This window comes from Acipenser ruthenus, unplaced genomic scaffold, assembly GCF_902713425.1.
Source record: "Acipenser ruthenus unplaced genomic scaffold, fAciRut3.2 maternal haplotype, whole genome shotgun sequence".
Classification (NCBI taxonomy): Eukaryota; Metazoa; Chordata; class Actinopteri; order Acipenseriformes; family Acipenseridae; genus Acipenser; species Acipenser ruthenus.
In genome coordinates this window covers 225,517-245,000 of record NW_026707684.1, presented here as the reverse complement: position 1 = coordinate 245,000, position 19,484 = coordinate 225,517, and the positions used below count along the sequence as shown (strand labels likewise).

General features: G+C 40.8%; 1 protein-coding gene across 1 annotated transcript; it reads right to left on the bottom strand.

Moving 5' to 3' along the window:
- Positions 1-299: 299 nt before the first annotated feature.
- Positions 300-17,062, bottom strand: LOC117968045 (calponin homology domain-containing protein DDB_G0272472-like). The gene is made up of 6 exons (XM_059019247.1): positions 16,602-17,062; positions 16,108-16,188; positions 13,621-14,512; positions 10,352-10,371; positions 8,686-10,191; positions 300-1,595 (listed from the first exon to the last, which is right to left on the bottom strand). Exons 1-6 carry the CDS (start codon positions 16,618-16,620, stop codon positions 625-627), a joined length of 3,489 nt encoding a protein of 1,162 aa, XP_058875230.1. The 5' UTR covers positions 16,621-17,062; the 3' UTR covers positions 300-624.
- Between the last annotated feature and the right edge of the window lie 2,422 nt (positions 17,063-19,484).

The window sequence follows — 19,484 nt, the reverse complement described above, 5'->3', positions numbered from 1 at the left end:
TACTTGTACTGTGATTCTTGAAATGTATTTTTGTTTACGACTGTAAGTCGCCCTGGATAAGGGCGTCTGCTAAGAAATAAATAATAATATTATTATTAATTACACACTGCTTCCCCCCCAGTCTCATTCAGATTGTATTATTATTATTATTATTATTATTATTATTATTATTATTCACTGCCTTCCTGTATATTTTGTACACTGAACTTGTAAACTGTAGTTACTTCTAGAAATCCCAAACTCTTCACATAGATACAGTTTGGTGATGCTCGCGAATGGGAAGAGAGGAAAAACTGAAAAACTTGTTTCTGTTTATTTGATAGACATAACACAACTTACAACAGAACACTTTACATGAAAAAGATTCAGTCTCCAGAGTTTTATCATTACAGTTTAAAGAGTACATAAAGAACTTTGTATTTGATTGTGTTGCGTGTTCCCATGTGTGTGTGGCTACAACTGTTTACGTGAGGTGTGTGTATGGTTTTAATTATTATTAGATTTTATTTAACATTTTGACCACTTAAACTTTGAAATTGCATTCCCTGCCTCAAGATGGCTTCATGTGGGCCTCTCAGGACTACATTTCCCATCATCCTCCTGCTCACTCGGGCTGTCGCTCGATTAAATGCCCAACCATTTCATCCATCTCGATGTGTGTTGCCCTGTAGCACTGGAGTTTTCTGCTTCCCTTCTTGCTCTTTGCTTGTAACGTGTCAGTGCTGCTGTGCATTCTCTCTGTTGTTTTTCCTCACACTCTAAGGTTAATGCCCTCTCTCTCATTTCTCTCTCTTCTTTGTCTTGGATTTCCTCCTCTATCTGCCTCATTTTCTCTTGAAGCTCTTGCTGGTTCTTTCCCTTCAGCTTCTCTATCTCCAGGTCTATTTGCTCTTTCTTCTCCTTCATGATCTCTATTACTCTCTGTTCTATTTTTTCATTTACTTGCTGGTACATCTCACTGGTGTAGTAGGTGTTGTTGTTTGCTGTCATCATGGCCTCTATTTTCTCTATGAGCTTTGTGACCTGAGTGCGATCGTTCTTTTCTTTGTTGTTGAAGGCATGATACCTGTACCCACATTCCATTAGCAGCTGCTTGAGATCATCTTCAGCATCTTTAACATATTGCTCAATCGTCTCCCCTTCGTTCAGATCGTCCACGTGGGTAAAAAGGATCATTATGTAGTTTGTAGCTTTCCCACCAAAACTCTCCTTGATTATCTCCACTGTTCTCTTCTCTTCCTCTGTGAATCGTCCCAGCTGTAGCACCAGGAGGAAAGCGTGGGGTCCCGGGGAAGACAGGGAGATGCATTTCACAATCTCCTTTTTAATTTCCTCATTAGATATCTCTGTATCATACAAGCCTGGTGTGTTGACCACAGCAACGTGTCTCCCAGCAACTTCTCCTTTTCTCTTAACACACTCCTTGGTTACTGAGTTGGCGCCGACTTTCGAGTAAAACGCTCTTCTTCCCAGGATGGTGTTCACTGAGGCACTCTTCCCAGTTCCAGTTTTCCCAAACAGCACAATCCTGATTTCAGAGGAGCTGGGAGTTTGTGTTTGTACACCCTCTTTTGCTCCAGCCTTGTGCCATGGTCCTGTAAGAGAAAGGGAACGGTTATTTTCAAATCCAAATAAAAATATCTTTATTTGTAAATGTACATTTGGAAATCCTGAAAGCTGAGGTTTAAACAGGGAATTACAACATGACAAACATTTCAACTACAAGTATTTTTCAGTGTCTTCAAATGTTGGCATGTTTTGAGATTCATTATAAATATTAGGGGTGTGTGACAATACCGATATATTGTGATATTCACCAGGCAATACAATACCGGTATTTTTTGGTAAAACTGATTCAGGGAACTGGAAAGGGTCAGCTATTATCTCGTGAGATAATCACTTCCTGTGAGAACTCGTAATGCGAGCTGTGTGAACACAAGGGTAAAACATGGCAGCAGCACACTGAGATTTTGAGCTGCTGAAAGTCACATGTGTGGAATCAATTCCTAATAAAATCTAAACCAGGATGGCTGTATCGCATCTAATATTGCAGTATGTTGTTTATGCAAGGCTGGAGTAAAGTTTGCTGGCGGTGTCATGGCAAATTGTTTATTATCTCTGGATACGTTACATTACATTGATCTGTGTACGATTGAAAAAAAACAAAACAAGGCTTAATTAACATCTATAATTATATATATATATATATATATATATATATATATATATAGAGAGAGAGAGAGAGAGAGAGAGAGAGAGAGAGGGGAGGACAGAGAGAGAGAGAGAGGGGGCGGGAGGGGGGAGCACAGAGAGAGAGAGAGAGAGAGAGAGAGAGAGAGAGAGAGGGGGGGGGACAGAGAGAGAGAGAGGGGGCGGGAGGGGGGAGCACAGAGAGAGAGAGAGAGAGAGAGAGGGGGGGGGACAGAGAGAGAGAGAGGGGGCGGGAGGGGGGAGCACAGAGAGAGAGAGAGAGAGGGGGGGGGGACGACAGAGAGAGAGAGAGGGGGCGGGAGGGGGGAGCACAGAGAGAGAGAGAGAGAGAGAGGGGGAAAGAGAGAGAGAGGGGGAGAGAGAGAGAGACACACAATTCTCTGAGGTTATAATACCACAGGTGTACAACAAAGTGAAGGCTGAATTGCAGACTGCTAAACAATTGTTAACTTTTCACACGTGTTTAATTCAGAAAAAAATTGATTAATAAATTATCAGTTCTCATTTTGGGAGCAATTAAATCAACAATCAGCATCATTCAGCGTTGAATTCCAATACAGATCGCAATGTTGTCTTCAGTTTTGCAATACAGATCCTCAGTCCCAATACCCTCCCCTAATAAATGCTATTTTGGAGTGGGGCTTAAGAGGAGTGGGCGTGTGTTACCGGAAGCCATAATCGCAGTCCAGTAGTGTTTCATGTTAGATTTCTGAAATGTCACGTTTTTTTCAATGTCAGTTTTTCTGTTCAGTATCTGGAAAACTACAAAGCGCTGGGTGTGGAATTCAATATGTTAACAAGGGAACATTATTCAGCAGCTTTCATTGGACTCTATGAAGCTGAGGGAGTTCATTCTATATAGAGGGGGTGGAATTCAATATGTTAACAAGGGAACATTATTCAGCAGCTTTCATTGGACTCTATGAAGCTGAGGGAGTTCATTCTATATAGAGGGGGTGGAATTCAATATGTTAACAAGGGAACATTATTCAGCAGCTTTCATTGGACTCTATGAAGCTGAGGGAGTTCATTCTATATAGAGGGGGTGGAATTCAATATGTTAACAAGGGAACATTATTCAGCAGCTTTCATTAGACTCTATGAAGCTGAGGGAGTTCATTCTTTATAGAGGGTGATGCAAAACTTTTTCAAGTGAATCTGAGTCCCCTCATTTAGTGCACACTCAGAAGTGAAACAAGTATGTTTGAAGTGAACCGAACTTGGGTGTTAGCTGAACGTTCCAGACACACACACACACACTGAGACACACAGAAACACACACACACACACACTGAAACACACACACTGACACACACACACACCAAAACACACACACACACCGAAACACACACACTGACACACACACTGAGACACACACACACACCGAAACACACACACACTGAGACACACACACACCGAAACACACACACTGACACAAACACACACCGAAACACACACACACTGAAACACACACACCGAAACACACACTGAGACACACACACACACACACTGAAACACACACACACTGAGACACACACACACACAGCAAAACACACACTGACATACACACTGAGACACACACACACTGAGACACACACACACCGAAACACACACACACTGACACACACACATACTGAAGCACACACACATACTGAGACACACACAGAGACACACACATACTGAGACACACACACAGAAACACACAGAGACACACACACAGAAACACACAGAGACACACACATACTGAGACACACACAGAGACACACACACAGAAACACAGACACACACATACTGAGACACACACACAGACACACACAGAAACACACGCACAGAAACACACACATACTGAGACACAGACAGACATACACACACACACACACACACACACACACACTGAGAGACACACATACAGGCACACGGACACACACACTGCATGAAACCAAATGTTTAAATTAAACAAATTGCATTTCACACAGACCCAAGTAAGGATCAGTGTTTGACAATAAACCGCAGCGTCACATGACCATGAAAGAATGTGCTCCCTTATTTAAATAATCACCCCCCGTCCCGTCCCGTCGCTGTATCTGAACACAGGCGAGAGCCGCAGGTTAGGAAGCGAGACGCTAAACTGAAGACCCCTTAAATATATGAAGATAACATTACAGGACCCAGATACAACGAGGAGGGGGAAACACAGCATCGGCGAACGAGACACGCCTTCCTTTACAACTCTGAAAACGAAACCAAACTCTTCAGCTTGTTAATACAATACTGCAACTGATTCCAAATAATAATAATAATAATAATAATAATAATAATAATAATAAACGTGTTATTATCTTGTGTAGAATACAGCGCGTTAAATTACTATTATTATTATTATTATTATTATTATTTATTTCTTAGCAGACGCCCTTATCCAGGGAGACTTACAATCGTAAGCAAATACATTTCAAGAACAAACACGAGCGTAGTCTACGTGAATAAATAAATACATAAATAATAAATGAAATGATTAGAAACTTACGCGATGATCCAGGCGATGCCATCTTCCCTTGTTTTGAATTGAATTTTCACTTTTATTTCCGGGTTCAAACTTCGCCGCCTTAAAACGACTCATCAAAAAATGAAACGAAACAAGTGGACGACACGCCAAATTATAATTTCAGAGAGATCTCAAATTGCAATTGAAGATATATTGACAATATTTAAAAAGATATCTGCAAATCACGTTCGAGATATCTCAGATTGAATCACGCGTATATTTACTCGTGCAGTTTAAATATATATATATATATATATATATATATAGAGAGAGAGAGAGAGAGAGAGAATTCGTTTTGAAATCATATGGAAACCGTGTGGATTTTGCCAGCATTTGGAGATATCTTAAAATGCGGGGTTTAATGAAACCTCTAAATCAGTGCTGCCCAAACACGGTCCTGGAGAGCCCCTATCCAGTAAGTTTTGTAGGTCACCCTAAATCGCTAATTTCTAAAGACTGGGAACACATGGAAGTTATTGATCAATTAAGCAAATAACTTGTTCAATTAAGGGAACTCTGGTCACTGGGCCAGTTTACATGCTGGGAAAATGTCATGACTTGTTTACTGTCAAGACTTATTTAAGGTGGTACGGTCTGGATTACAATTTTAGTTAGTTTTGCTTTATGTTTAGTTTATGTTTGAATACAAATGTAATACATTATACAAAAATCAAATACAACATGAAGTTTCAAAGCAGGAATTGTTAAATTAAACAAACCAAAACTATCTAAAATTATAATTCAGCCGTACCACCTTAAATAAGTCATGACAGTAGACAGATAAGTCATGACATTTTCCCAGCATGTAATCCAGGCCATTGAGGGCTCAAAAGGGTAGTTCATTTTTTGTACCAAATGATCTCTAAATGACTTCATTTAATAAATCACCTGCTTAATTGATCACAATGAAATTGTTCCAGGTGTTAAGAAATTGATGATTAAAGGTTACCTATAAAACCTGCTGGATAGGGGCTCTGCAGGACCGGGTTTGGGCAGCACTGCTCTAAATGATCATTTGGCGCGCCGTACCGTCGCGGAGTCTCAGAGAACCAGGCGGCGCTATAATAATTAACCAGGATATAATGATCCAGTCCGTCTATAAATGACTGTTTTAACCGCGTCTGCATCAATTAGCACGCCTTAATGAGTCCAAGTGAACCATTTGAATGATCAGATGAATACCCGAAGGCGATGCAGTAACACGGGTCACATCCAGGGCGGATGGGGGTATACCTGTATCGTACATTATAGTCGGAAGCTGTCGATTAATATTTTATTAATATTATCGTGATGACGCGGGTCTCTCCGGCTTGCTACACGTTTAAGGGTCACAGATTTCTTTGTTCTCGCGTCTTCAAACAGCTAATGAACCCTTTATGAATTATTATCATTAAATATTAATTTACTGACGCAGGGTTTCCAATATGAATTGCCTCGTTATAACTCATATATATATATATATATATATATATATATATATATATATATAATCATAATAGATGGGCTTCAGTGAGTTACAGGATAATAATTCCATCGAGGGTTTCTGTGACGTCATAAACTAATAAACTACGAGAGCGAAGGCGGAGCTGCTAAACGGTCTCAGAACCCCGAGATGGAATTGTTTTCCTGTGACTCGCTGAAGAGGCCCGTCTGTTATTTTTTATAATCCACGGATACCCCTGCGATGCTGATATTAAAGAGGACGAGGTTCAGCGGTACAGTTGGGTTATTTTAAACTATATATGTATGTGTGTGTATATGTGTGTATATATATATATATATATATATATATATATAATGTGTGTGTGTGAGTGATGTCAATTTGGTGTTTTTTAGAAGCGGAGATCGTAGATCTCAGAACGGTGATTTTCAATACTGGGGAGTAGTAGTTTTTAAACTCCTACCTGTGTGGTGTTTGGAGTACAGCACTGTGCTCTATCCCGTCCCATGTGAAAGCGATTTCATGTGAAAAACAATACCGTTTTCAATCACTAGGTGGCGACGTGTAACTAACCACTAATGGTAGCAGCTGTGCGGTAAACTACAATTACTAAGCAGCTGCATTGACAATGCTAATGGTGTCAGATCAAAATGTTGAGTTTGTTTGGTGGGGTCTGATATATATATTAAGGTGGACCTTCGATGGACAAGGAAAGAAATAGAATTTTTAGATACCATAGTAAAACTTGAAGGTTCAATTGAGACTGACCTCTTCTGTAAACCTACTGACATGCACCAGTATTTACACATGTCCTCTGCACATCCGATACACACTAAAAGGGCAATCCCAAAGGGTCTAGGAATAAGAATACGAAGAATATGCTCAAAAGAAAGTGACTATGCAAAACAAAGAAATGTATTAAAAACAAATCTTAAAAAAAGAGGATACAAAGAAAGAATTATAGAGACGGAGTTAAGAAAAGTGGATAAACTAAAAAGAGATGATCTACTAGATTATAAAAATAGAGATAAAAAGGTCAAAAGAGTCCCATTAATAATGACTTACTCTAAACTTTTGCCCAATATTTCTAAGATAGTTTGGAAACACTTGCGGATTCTTCATAATTCAGAAAAATTAAAAAAAGTATTTCTTAAGGCCCCAGTTGTAGCATTCAAAAGAGAAGCTAATTTAGGTGATATTTTAGTTCACAGTAAACATAAAAGAATAATTGACAAAATAGGTTCTACGAACATGTGCACTAGTAGATGTAAAGTGTGTAAATACATAGACAAACGTAAAAATATAATTAAACATAAGAACATCACATATCCACTAAAAACTAATACCTACTGTAAAAATAGCAATGTTGTTTATGGACTAGCCTGTGAAAAATGTGATGAAATCAAATATGTTGGAGAGACTGGAACTACTTTATATAAAAGAATTCAGAACCACCTTTCGTTAATTAGAAATAAAAAAATGAATGAACCAATAGTACAGCACTTCACCAATCAGGGACATGACATAAATGATGTAAAGTTTGTAGTATTAGAACAGCTCAAATTAGACAATGCGACATATAGAAGAATAAAAGAAAGTAAATGGATAAATAGACTGAACACGATTATGCCAGCGGGACTCAACAGAAAAGAATGAACTAATTAACTTCAATAAATATATAACATTTAAATAAATAAACAAAATTCATTCAAAAGTTGTGCATGCTGATGCGCTGGGGAGGCCAAATCTAGACTGATCCTCAGAGCCAGCATCGCATGATATAATAAAAATATAAGTTTATATAAAGTAATGTTAATTAGAATTAATACAGATTCAAAGATAGAAGTAAAAATGATGTCACAATATATAGAACACCATTACATCATGTAAGAATAAATCATGAATTTGAATGTAAACAATAACAAATAGTTGTCATGCCGTCAAAAACCTATAAATACCTCCAATGTTTGGATTCAAACACAGGCTCCCTTGAGAAAGATATGTACAACATATCGAAACGTTGGGCAGCTGGCTCTTTGAGCTAAAATATATATTTATATATATATATATATATATACAGTAATGCAGTGAGAGAAAAAACTATTTAATCTTTTACATTACAGTTTTAAAGTAAATGTTACTTCAGAAATGGCACTCAGTCAGGGCAACTGTGGCAAAAAATGTTTTATTACAGAATATAAAAAATAACCAGTCACAGGATTTTGACATACTTCCTTACATGAATCAAAACATACTTTCAACACATGATAAAACAATTTAACAACTTGTCTGCGGAACGCAGATACATGAAGACAATATTAGGCAATTTCTATTTTCTTATTGCAAAAATGACTCAGTTAGTGAAACAGGGAGGTGGAGTGCAAGCATGACCCAAGAACAACTAGCAACAGTTCTGATTAGAAGTCGTTACTGATTTATCACCTCTTTTAATAGCAATCAAACACAAGGGCTTTCTGATAGACCTATTTATTCTTCTGATTCTCTCCTGCTCCTCTCCCTCCCATTGCCTTTCGAATGAGCCCAGCTGCTCCCCCTATTACTGCCCCCACTGCTGCTGCTGCCACTCCCACCCCTAGAACTGGCCCTGCTAGTAGTACTGCTGCAGCCCCTCCTACTGCCATGCCCACCACAGCCCCTACCCCGGCCCCTACACCCGGTCCCTCCCTTTCCCCCGCTATGGCTGCTGCTCCCCCTGTGATCACTCCTGCTACAGCTCCAACTGCCACTGCAGGTGCTCCCCCCACTGCTACAGCTCCTATCCCTACCCCTAACACCAGCCCTAACATTGCTCCTCCTGCTATGACCGGTGCATCTGTCATTATGATATCATTACTCTTTTCCTCCGGCTCCTTTTCTCTCTGTTTCATCTCTTCCTCCGGCTCCTTTTCTCTCTGTTTCATCTCTTCCTCCATCTTTTGTTGCTCCTCTTGCTGTTTCTTCATTGCCTCACGCTCTCTCTTTAACTCTTCCTCCATTCTCTTCCTCTCTTCCTCCAGCTCCTTTTCTCTCTGTTTCATCTCTTCCTCCATCTTTTGTTGCTCCTCTTGCTGTTTCTTCATTGCCTCACGCTCTCTCTTTAACTCTTCCTCCATTCTTGTCCTCTTTTCCTCCAGCTCCTTTTCTCTCTGTTTCATCTCTTCCTCCATCTTTTGTTGCTCCTCTTGCTGTTTCTTCTCCATTACCTCACGCTCTCTCTTTAACTCTTCCCCCATTATTTTCCTCTCTTCCTCCAGCTCTCTCTCCATCTGTTCACTCGGCTCCTTTTCTTTCTGTTTCAACTCTCCTTCTTTTAATTTTGGTTTTGCCTCTTCAATTCTCTTTTCCAATTTGTTCTGTTTCTTTTCTGTCGACTCCTCCTCTTTCGCCATCCTGTCCCATCCTTTGATTTGAATATTCTTGCTTGCTGTCACCATCCTGTCTATTTTCTCCAGTAGCTCGGTGACCTGAGTGCGATCTCTCATGTTCTCGTTGTTGAAGACGTGGTATCTGTTTCCAAACTTCTCAACAAGCTGCTGGAAGTCCTCATCACTGTCTTCTATGAACTTTTCAATTGTCTGGTCTTCCAGTTCATCCCCGTGGGTGTAAAGGAGGAGCGTGTGCTTCTCAGCTTCCTCACCAAACATCTCCTGAAATCGTTCCACCGTTTCCTTCACCTCCTTGGTCATTCGTCCCAGCTGTATCACCAGGAGGAACGCGCGGGGTCCCGGGGCAGACAGGGGAACACATTTCATAATCTCCTCTTCCACTGCATCAGCAGACCGCTTTGTGTAAAACAAGCCCGGAGTGTCGATCACAGCCACGGGCCTCCCAGAGACATCCCCCTCTTTCTTCTCACACGCTGTCGTCACAGAGTGGCCAGAAAATCTCAATTCAAACACTTCTTCACCCAGGATGGTGTTTCCTGCTGCACTCTTCCCAGCTCCAGTCCTCCCAACCAGCACAAGATTCAACTTTATGTCTTTCGTTTGAACTCCTTTTGAATGTTTGTTAAAAAAAAAAGAAAAGAAAAAGAAAATAAGCATATTTGAAAGCGTACTTATAAAAATCAGTAAAAGACCTTACAATAGTGGCACTATTTTGAAGGAAGTGCAAAAGCGAAGCACATTTTTCAGAGGAATTAAACACGTCATAACCTCCCTTCTGTGTTTGGGAGCTTACAAACAGCGTCACAGCACATGTAAATACACACTAATAAAGAAGGCCTACATGTATGTTAGTTCTGTTCAAAAGCTGTCCATGGCATTCTCCTAACTGTAATAAAGTGTTCAAACATTTCTATTCAGACCTTTTCAATGATATAATCAACCGCATTGATGAGAAGCCAATGCTGAATCATGAGCAGCTTAAACAAAAGAAACAGGCTAACAAAACTCTCACAGCGATGTTCACGTTTCAAAACGAGGAATACACAATTTGAGAGTGCTGAAGAGGCCCGTGAATGCTTTCAAAATGAACACCGTTTCTTGAGAAACCAGTTATATTATTTATGTATTTATTATTTATTTTTAAGTTGGACTCGCGCTTTGTTGTATAACCCTAATACAGCGAGTGTAATATAATATGAATTACTATCTTTACTCGGAAACCCAGTAATTATTAAATGAGTTTAATACAACAAGTGACGCAGTTATTATTGACGTTACCTTTCTGGATTTGTAATCCACTAATTCAATTGGATTTCATTTTGAACCCTGAAGTGCATCGTTTTACTCTACAGCGTTATAAAAAACCAAAAAAAAAAATAAACAAACATAAATTCTCACCCATTTTCAGTAAAAGTGTCTCATTCGATAATGGCGTTTCTTCCTGTTCGGATGAAATAAAATGTTTCCTGCCTCCTGTACTTTTTACTTTCATTTTCACCTCTTATTTCAGCTTCTATGTCACATGATGTTATATAGAAGCATCCCGCGGTTATTGTAATTCACGGTGCGCTCTCTTCATTTCGTGTCTGGTTTTTGTAATTAACATGTTGTTTTGTTTTGTTTTGTTTTTTTTACACTTTTCTCTGAGTAGAAGTGATTCGTCATTTCTTTTTAAATACCGAGAGTCGGTCACCTTTTCTAGTGTATCAATCTGGCGTTTTGTCTCCGAAAACACCAATAAATAAATCAATAAAATCACACCGGCTAGGTGGATAATTATGCAGATGAGCACTTCATTAGATGTGTTTGGTCCTCTCGTTAAGAAACCAACATCCTGTTTGTCATACATTGAATATTTTTTACGTCATGGAATCTATATTTGAAATATTACAACTACTTTTGGCATAACGACCTTATAAGAAGTTTTCTTTAATTTATACATGTTTGGAAATACCTGATTTCTATATTTTGATGTGTTTTGTTGTACAATAAAATATAACAGTTTAATATACGGCGAGCATCTATTTGCTCTGTGACGTATTTCTGAAGCACCTTTAAAATAAACGATTCAATAACAGCCTGTTGAAATGACGCACTATCTGAAAATCTCTATTCCAGTAGAAACAGTGCTGTGCAGGTGTACCTTGCAATTCAAGGATTGTGTTCATTTTAATTTCACCCTTCATTATAGTTTACTTATTTTTATAATCGGGTATATCGCGTACATACATACGCACATGTCCAGCGGGTATGGTAAGACATAAATCAATACAATGATGTAGTATTTTACTGCAGATGTATCATACCCGCTGGACAGCGTATTTACGCAATATACTCGGTTATAAACTTAGAAAAGTTGCCTGCAAGTCGGCTTGGAGAACGGCGTCTGCCAAATGGAGGCTGTGTGGTCCAGTGGTTAAAGAAAGGGGCTTGTAACCAGGAGGTCCCCGGTTCAAATCCCACCTCAGCCACTGACTCACTGTGTGACCCTGAGCAAGTCACTTCACCTCCTTGTGCTCCGTCTTTCGGGTGAGACGTAGTTGTAAGTGACTCTGCAGCTGATGCATAGTTCACACACCCTAGTCTCTGTAAGTCGCCTTGGAGAAAGACGTCTGATAAATAAACAAAAAAAACAATACCGCTTTCAATCACTAGGTGGCGACGTGTAACTAACCACTAATGGTAGCAGCTTGCGGTAAACTACAATTCAATCACTAAGCAGCTGCATTGACAATGCTAATGGTATCAGATCAAAATGTTGAGTTTGTTTGGTGGGGTCTGATATATATATACAGTAATGCAGTGAGGGGAAAAAATAATTCAAAGTAAATGTTACTTCAGAAATGTATTTATTATTATTTATTTATTTATTATGACAGAAATGGCACTCAGTGACATCAACTGTGGCAAAAGTTTTACATGACAGAATATAAAACACAAGGGCTTTCTGATTCACTGACAAAAAAACAAACTACCAAAATCTAATAAATCTGTACAGCAGGCCTATACAAAAATCTAATGAATACCTGTAGCACACCTTTTTACTTTAGACTACTGGTAACACACAATAAATCATACTGCACATTACTGTACACAGTGAAAATAGTAAAAGAGATAATTAAAAGTGAATGATTTTAGCTCATTCTTTTTTTTTTTTTACTGTCAACCTACATAGTGCACAAGTAACAGAAAGCAGAACACACACACGTTACAGAAATAATCATGTTTAAATGTGTGTGTCCCTGAGCGAGTCGCTTCACCTCCTTGTGCTCCGTCCTTCAGGATGAGACGTCAAACAAACGAGCTCCTATTGGAAGTGACTCTGCAGCAGCCACTGACTCCGTGTGTGTGTGTGTGCGTGTGTGTGTGTGTGACCCTGAGCGAGTCGCTTCACCTCCTTGTGCTCCGTCCTTCGGATGAGACGTCAAACAAACGAGCTCCTATTGGAAGTGACTCTGCAGCAGCCACTGACTCGCTCTGTGTGTGTGTGCGTGCGTGCGTGTGTGTGCGTGACCCTGAGCGAGTCGCTTCACCTCCTTGTGCTCCGTCCTTCAGGATGAGACGTCAAACAAACAAGCTCCTATTGGAAGTGACTCTGCAGCAGCCACTGACTCCCTGTGTGTGTGTGTGTGTGTGTGTGTGTGTGCGTGACCCTGAGCGAGTCGCTTCACCTCCTTGTGCTCCGTCCTTCAGGATGAGACGTCAAACAAACGAGCTCCTATTGGAAGTGACTCTGCATATAATGCGCAGTTCACAGCCTGCCTCCGTAAAGTGCTCTGTGATGGTGGGCCACTATGAAAGGCGCTATATAAAAATAAAGATATTAAAGATACAAAATAAGGATATAAAATAAACTGCGCGTGTGAAAATAAATTGGACCTGATGCGCCTGAGACGCGCTGAATAAATGGACCGCTAAGGGTTAAAGGCTGCTTGGGTAGGGTAGCTGGCACATCTACTCGTAATTGCAATGTTATTTCTGTATGTGTGTGTTTGGGGGGGGGGGGGGGGGCCCTCTGGCATCGCTTCCCTGCTCACGGGTAGCGACACTTCTCTGCCTCTCGCCTGGCATTCCCCTGCTTCTCCAAGTAGAAGCGTCTGAATTCGTTCAGCTCTCTCCGGTTCTTCTCCTCCAGCTCCCTCCTCCTCTTTTCGCTCCGCTCCAGCTCTCCAATGCGCTCGTCCTTTCGCTTCCCCTCCGCCTCCAGCTCTCGAATCCTCTCTTCCAGCCGCGTCACCTCCCCGCGGTGCTTCTCCTCCAGCTCCCTCTCCTTCCTGCGCAGCTGCTCCTTGTAACCCTTCCTGAGCTCCTCCTCCTTCAGCCGGATCATCTCCTCGACCCGCCGGTACATGTCGCTGCTGTAGAAGCTGCCGGCGTTCTCCTCCACCATCCTCTCTACCTTCTCCAGCAGCTCCGTGACCTGGGTGCGATCGCCGACGTCTGTGTTGTCGAACACGTGATAGCGGCCACCGCACTGCCCCACCAGGTCTCGGAGATCCTGCTCCGAGTCCTCGAGGTACTGCTCGATAGTCTCTTCCAGCTTGTCCCCGTGGGTGAAAAGGACCATGGTGTACCGCGCTGCTTCAACGCCAAACATCTCCTGAATCTTCTCCACCGCTCTCCTCTCCTCCTCAGTGAAGCGGCCGGTGCGTATCACCACCAGGAAGGCGTGCGGTCCCGGGGCGGACAGGTTGATGCATTTCCCGATCTCCTGTTTGACCTCCTGCTCAGACAGAGTGGTGTCGAACAGTCCAGGAGTGCTCACGACAGACACCTGCCTCTCTGCCACCTCCCCTTCGCTCTTCTCGCACTCCTTTGTGACGGAGGAGCCGCTGAAGGCCGTTTTGAATGCTTCCCTGCCCAGGATTGTGTTGGCGGAGGCGCTTTTGCCAGTCCCGGTCTTCCCTACCAGAACCAACCTCAAAGAAACTGCAAAAGAAAAAAAATAAAATTATGAGTTTATTTATTCATAATATATGGATAAGTACTATAATTGCATCTCAGCGCCTGCGGGCTTGCCTGTAAGCTGCCCAGAGCTGCGTTGTCCTCCGACGCTGTAGCTCTGAGGCGGCTGCACGGTGAATCTGCAGAGTGTAAAGAAGCGGGCGGCTGACGGCACACGCTTCGGAGGACAGCGTGTGTTCATCTTCCCCCCTCCAGAGTCAACGCGGGGGGTGGTAGCGGTGAGCTGAGTAATTAAAGTAATTAGTGTGTATTGTGACAAATAAATATATTGTTCTTTTATATTCAAATAAATATATTGTTCTTTTATATTCAAACCAGAGTTCTCCATCTAATAAATAGTGGAGACGCTCATAAGTAAGTTGTGCTTCAGAGTTTTATTTCCCATTGGGAAAAAGCTTCCAAAATCGGTGTCTAATTCTAGGCATATAGGTGTGGTGATATACCGTAAAACTTCAAATAATCGCCGGTCTCCAATACTAGCCGGGGCTTCTGGGAAACATGGTAAATAGACGCCAGGTTATTTCGTGGACTTGTGTCTTACAATGAAAATTCGTATTTTGCTCCTTTTCCAGCATTCTTAATTATCAATATACACGTTATAAAAACAAATTTGTCACTTTTGCATTCGATTTTGTGATAACTGCTACTTGTATTGATTTTATTGTTAATCTAAACAGTTTGAAGCATTTTTGAGTGTGTTGTGGGCCAACAGTGTGATCTTATTTTTCGTATTAACACAGTATTTCATGCAGTTGTTTTGCAATGAAGATTTGTTGCTGGTTAAATTGACTCTTGACCGGAGGGCTGTGGGTTCAATCCCAGGTGGGGGGGGACACTGCTGTTGTACCCTTGAGCAAGGTACTTTACCTAGATTGCTCCAGTAAAAACCCAACTGTATAAATGGGGAATTGTATGTAAAAATAATGTGATATCTTGTAACAATTGTAAGTCGCCCTGGATAAGGATATACACACTCATATATATATATATAATTTTTACACAAAAGGAACATTATTATTATTATTATTATTATTATTATTATTAGATAGGGCAGCAGTGTGGAGTAGCGGTCAGGGCTCTGTACTCTGGACCGGAGGGTCGTGGGTTCAATCCCAGGTGGGGGGACACTGCTGCTCTACCCTTGAGCAAGGAACTTTACCTAGATTGCTCCAGTAAAAACCCAACTGTATAAATGGGGAATTGTATGTAAAAATAACGTGATATCTTGTAACAACTGTAAGTCGCCCTGGATAAGGGCGTCAGCTAAGAAATCAATAATTAATTTTAAAACCATGTTTTTTTGTTGTGCTGCAAGCCCATCTTAATACAAGGCTGTCTTTAGTGGATTTTACAGTTATTATTATTATTATTATTATTATTATTATTATTATTATTATTATTCAAACTGTTATCATCCACTGACACAACCTTTAATGACGTTGCTGGGATGTTGTCATTCACTTACGTCGTTTCTGTAAGGTTGTGTGCAGGCAGTTTTTTCATGATTGCATCTGAAGTATTTGTAGATGATAGTGTTGTATTGTTTGCCTGTTACTTACAGTTCAAGGGTATTTCCTTGCTGTTTCTTTTCCTGAGCTGAGGCCTGTCCTTCGATTCCTCCTCTTCATGGCGCTTCACTGCTGAAGAATACAAAGTTTACTTCAAAATGTTTCGCTTTTTTTAATTTTTATTGGGTAATCTAACTATGTTTTCATTTTAAAGTTCGAAAGAACTGCGTCACAAATAGAGCGTGAAGTAACGAATGTTAGTACCGCGGCACTTGAACTTCCAGTTTTATACTAAATAGTACCGCTCTGTCCTTTTTTGTTGTTGTTTTAAAGAAATTCAAACTGACTCCAGAAGAGACGCCATTTTACCAAAGTAGAAACAGTAAAGCTGCTGCGTGGCTGGTGTTAACAGGATAGCTAACACTTTCGTTTTGTTTAACTTCTATTTCACAAACACACCTTGCATATTTGAATTCATATAAGAAAATACAACCGTAACACCGTCTTAATAAATTCATATTTATACAGGAGCACATTCTACTCACCCTGCGCAGAAGTATCCATTCCCTCGTGTTTTATAAACTACAGAATTAAGCTTCGTTCTACACCGTCTTCTTTTGTAACAAAATGGACTCTAAAGGGAGAAACTATATTTGTATGGCGCCCCCTTTAAGGAAATGACTCATTAAAAACGATCCTGGCTTCTGTTCAAACTGAAAAATAGCTTTGCTTTTTGTTTTCTTCTCTTAAATGGGAAATTACTCATTCTAGTTTGATTTATTATTATTATTATTATTATTATTATTAATAAACGGCATTCCTGAATCCTTTTCTGTCGCAGTTTCCACCTGTTTCATGCAAACATTGAGGTTGTTTTATATCATATGACGAAAAACGCCCCTGTTGACATTTTGGGGAAACGGAATGAGAACAGATAGAAAGTCGTATGTCGAACCTTTCGGTCGTGGCATACTTGTGTTGGTTAACGTTTTATGGAAAGCAAACCTGCGATGTATTATAATTCTTTGCTTTTATTATTGTTTTACTTCCTGTATTAGTTTTTATGAAGACTTTGTGTACACGTATGTGTTTTGTAGCGCTTGATAAGGGGAGTGGCCTGAAATGAAATCATTTATTTGTGTAGCAGCTACCCAGTGACACCTAATAGGGGTCCCAACATCGCCACTGGGGGGGGGGGGGGGGGTATTGGGTATTAGACCAGCATATAGCAGCGATTACACTTCTCATTAAGAGTGGTAGGTGATTGGAAACAGCTCTTCCCAGCAAGGGTTAGAACATAAGAAAATTTACAAAAGGAGAGGAGGCCCATCTTGCTTGTTTGGTTGTTTTGTTTGGTTCTACAACAAAAGCCAGATTGTTAATACACACATGGTTTAACAGTATTAGGGAACGTTAGCAGCAATGTACCAGGATTAACTCCATTAGAACAGTTTAAGAGCAAAATACAAGTTTAGTTATATTTAAGACAATTATTATTTATTTCTTAGCTGACGCCCTTATCTAGGGATATTTACAATTGTTACAAGATATCACATTATTTTTACATACAATTCCCCATTTATACAGTTGGGTTTTTACTGGAGCAATCTAGGTAAAGTACCTTGCTCAAGGGTACAGCAGCAGTGTCCCCCCCACCTGGGATTGAACCCACGACCCTCCGGTCAAGAGTCCAGAGCCCTAACCGCTACTCTACACTGCTACCCTATGTGTATGTTGTGTATGTAATCAAAAAACTTCCAATTTTAATAGGAACATAAAATCCACTCCCTTTCTACTAAATCATTTCTATACCAACAAACATCACAGATGTGTTCAATGATTATAATCTTTAATATGAGGCTGTAGTTGGATTTTTATTTGCATCACAGCTTGTTATTTAGGGTTTAGCCACCAACTGTACCTATAGGCAACCACTTTCACTTCAATACAACTGCACCTTGCTGAAAGAGACCCATTTAATCACCACCTCTTTGTGACTACATGATAAATTGCTGTATTTTGTGTGTGTGTGTGTTTCACATATGGACTTAAATTGCTATAGATCATTTTTTAGCTGATGCTTTTATTCAAAGTGACTTGTATTTGTACCGTTTTTTATAGAGCTGGGTATTTTACTGGAGCAATCTGTGAAGTACCTGCTCGCTCAAGGGTACCTTGTTCCAAAATCTACCACACTCTCTCCCTCTTCCTCCGCTAAGAACCTTGGAGTCACCCTGGACCCCTGCCTCTCTTATTCCCAGCACATCTCCACTCTGGTACGCACTTGCCGATTCTTCCTGAGCAACATACGAAGAATCCGACCCTTCCTCACCAACTATGCTACCCAGCTCCTGGTCCAGGCCCTGGTACTCTCCCGCCTAGACTACTGCAACTCCCTCCTGGCTGGCCTCCCTGCGTCCGCCACCCGTCCGCTCCAGCTCATCCAGAACTCTGCTGCCCGCCTGGTGTTCTCTCTGCCTCGCTTCTCCCATGCTACTCCACTACTCCGCTCGCTCCACTGGATCCCGATCACCGCTCGCATCCAGTTCAAGACTCTTGTACTAGCCTACAGATGCCTTGACCAGACTGCACCCAGCTACCTCCAGACCCTCATCTCTCCCTACACCCCCACTCGACCTCTCCGCTCCGCCTGCACTAGAAGACTCTACGCTCCCCTGCCTCCAGAGCCCGCTCCTTCTCCACCCTTGCTCCGCAGTGGTGGAATGACCTTCCTACAGATGTCAGGACTGCCCAGTCCCTGACCACATTCCGGCGCCTCCTCAAGACTCACCTCTTCAAAGAGCACCTGTAGAACTCCTCTGTTTGTATCCTGGGACACTATCACCCTTCATGTAAATGTGCTTTATTTTGCTCTTATCTGCCCCCTATTTTACTGCATTTAATCCTGTACTTCAGAATATCGTAATCTGCCAAGTGTTTAACCTGTAGTACTTTGTATTTAATCACATCCTGATGTAACTATCACCATTTAATCATATCCTGATGTAACTATCACTATTATCTGCTGTATTATTGAATTGTGGTTTGTCACACTTGAACAAAAGTTATTGTATTTCTTGCTCTTATTGTATTACTTGTATTGTAACACTTGAAATGTATTTGCTTGCGATTGTAAGTCGCCCTGGATAAGGGCGTCTGCTAAGAAATAAATAATAATAATAATAATAATAATAATAAAATCCAGTGGTACATTTTTATAGGGTTCCGTTCTAACAGTATTGTTACAATAGAAACACACGGATAATTGAACAGTTTCCAAAGAAGCGGAGGGCAGGATATTAATCAGAGAGTATCAAGCAATATTTTTAAAATACGCTGACATCAAGACCATCCCCAACAATGCTTGCAGATGTCAAATAGTTAACGATTACTGCTTTTGTATATATTATATGAAAACGTAAGCGCAT

What these genes read in the sequence shown, in the direction of transcription:
- LOC117968045 (XM_059019247.1), bottom strand. An exon ending in CAAGGAAATACCCTTGAACT is followed by an intron (nt 14,513 to 16,107) that starts GTAAGTAACAGG and finishes TTTCTTTTGCAG; the next exon opens with TTTCTTTGAGGTTGGTTCTG. An exon ending in CTCCCAAACACAGAAGGGAG is followed by an intron (nt 10,192 to 10,351) that starts GTTATGACGTGT and finishes AACATTCAAAAG; the next exon opens with GAGTTCAAACGAAAGACATA.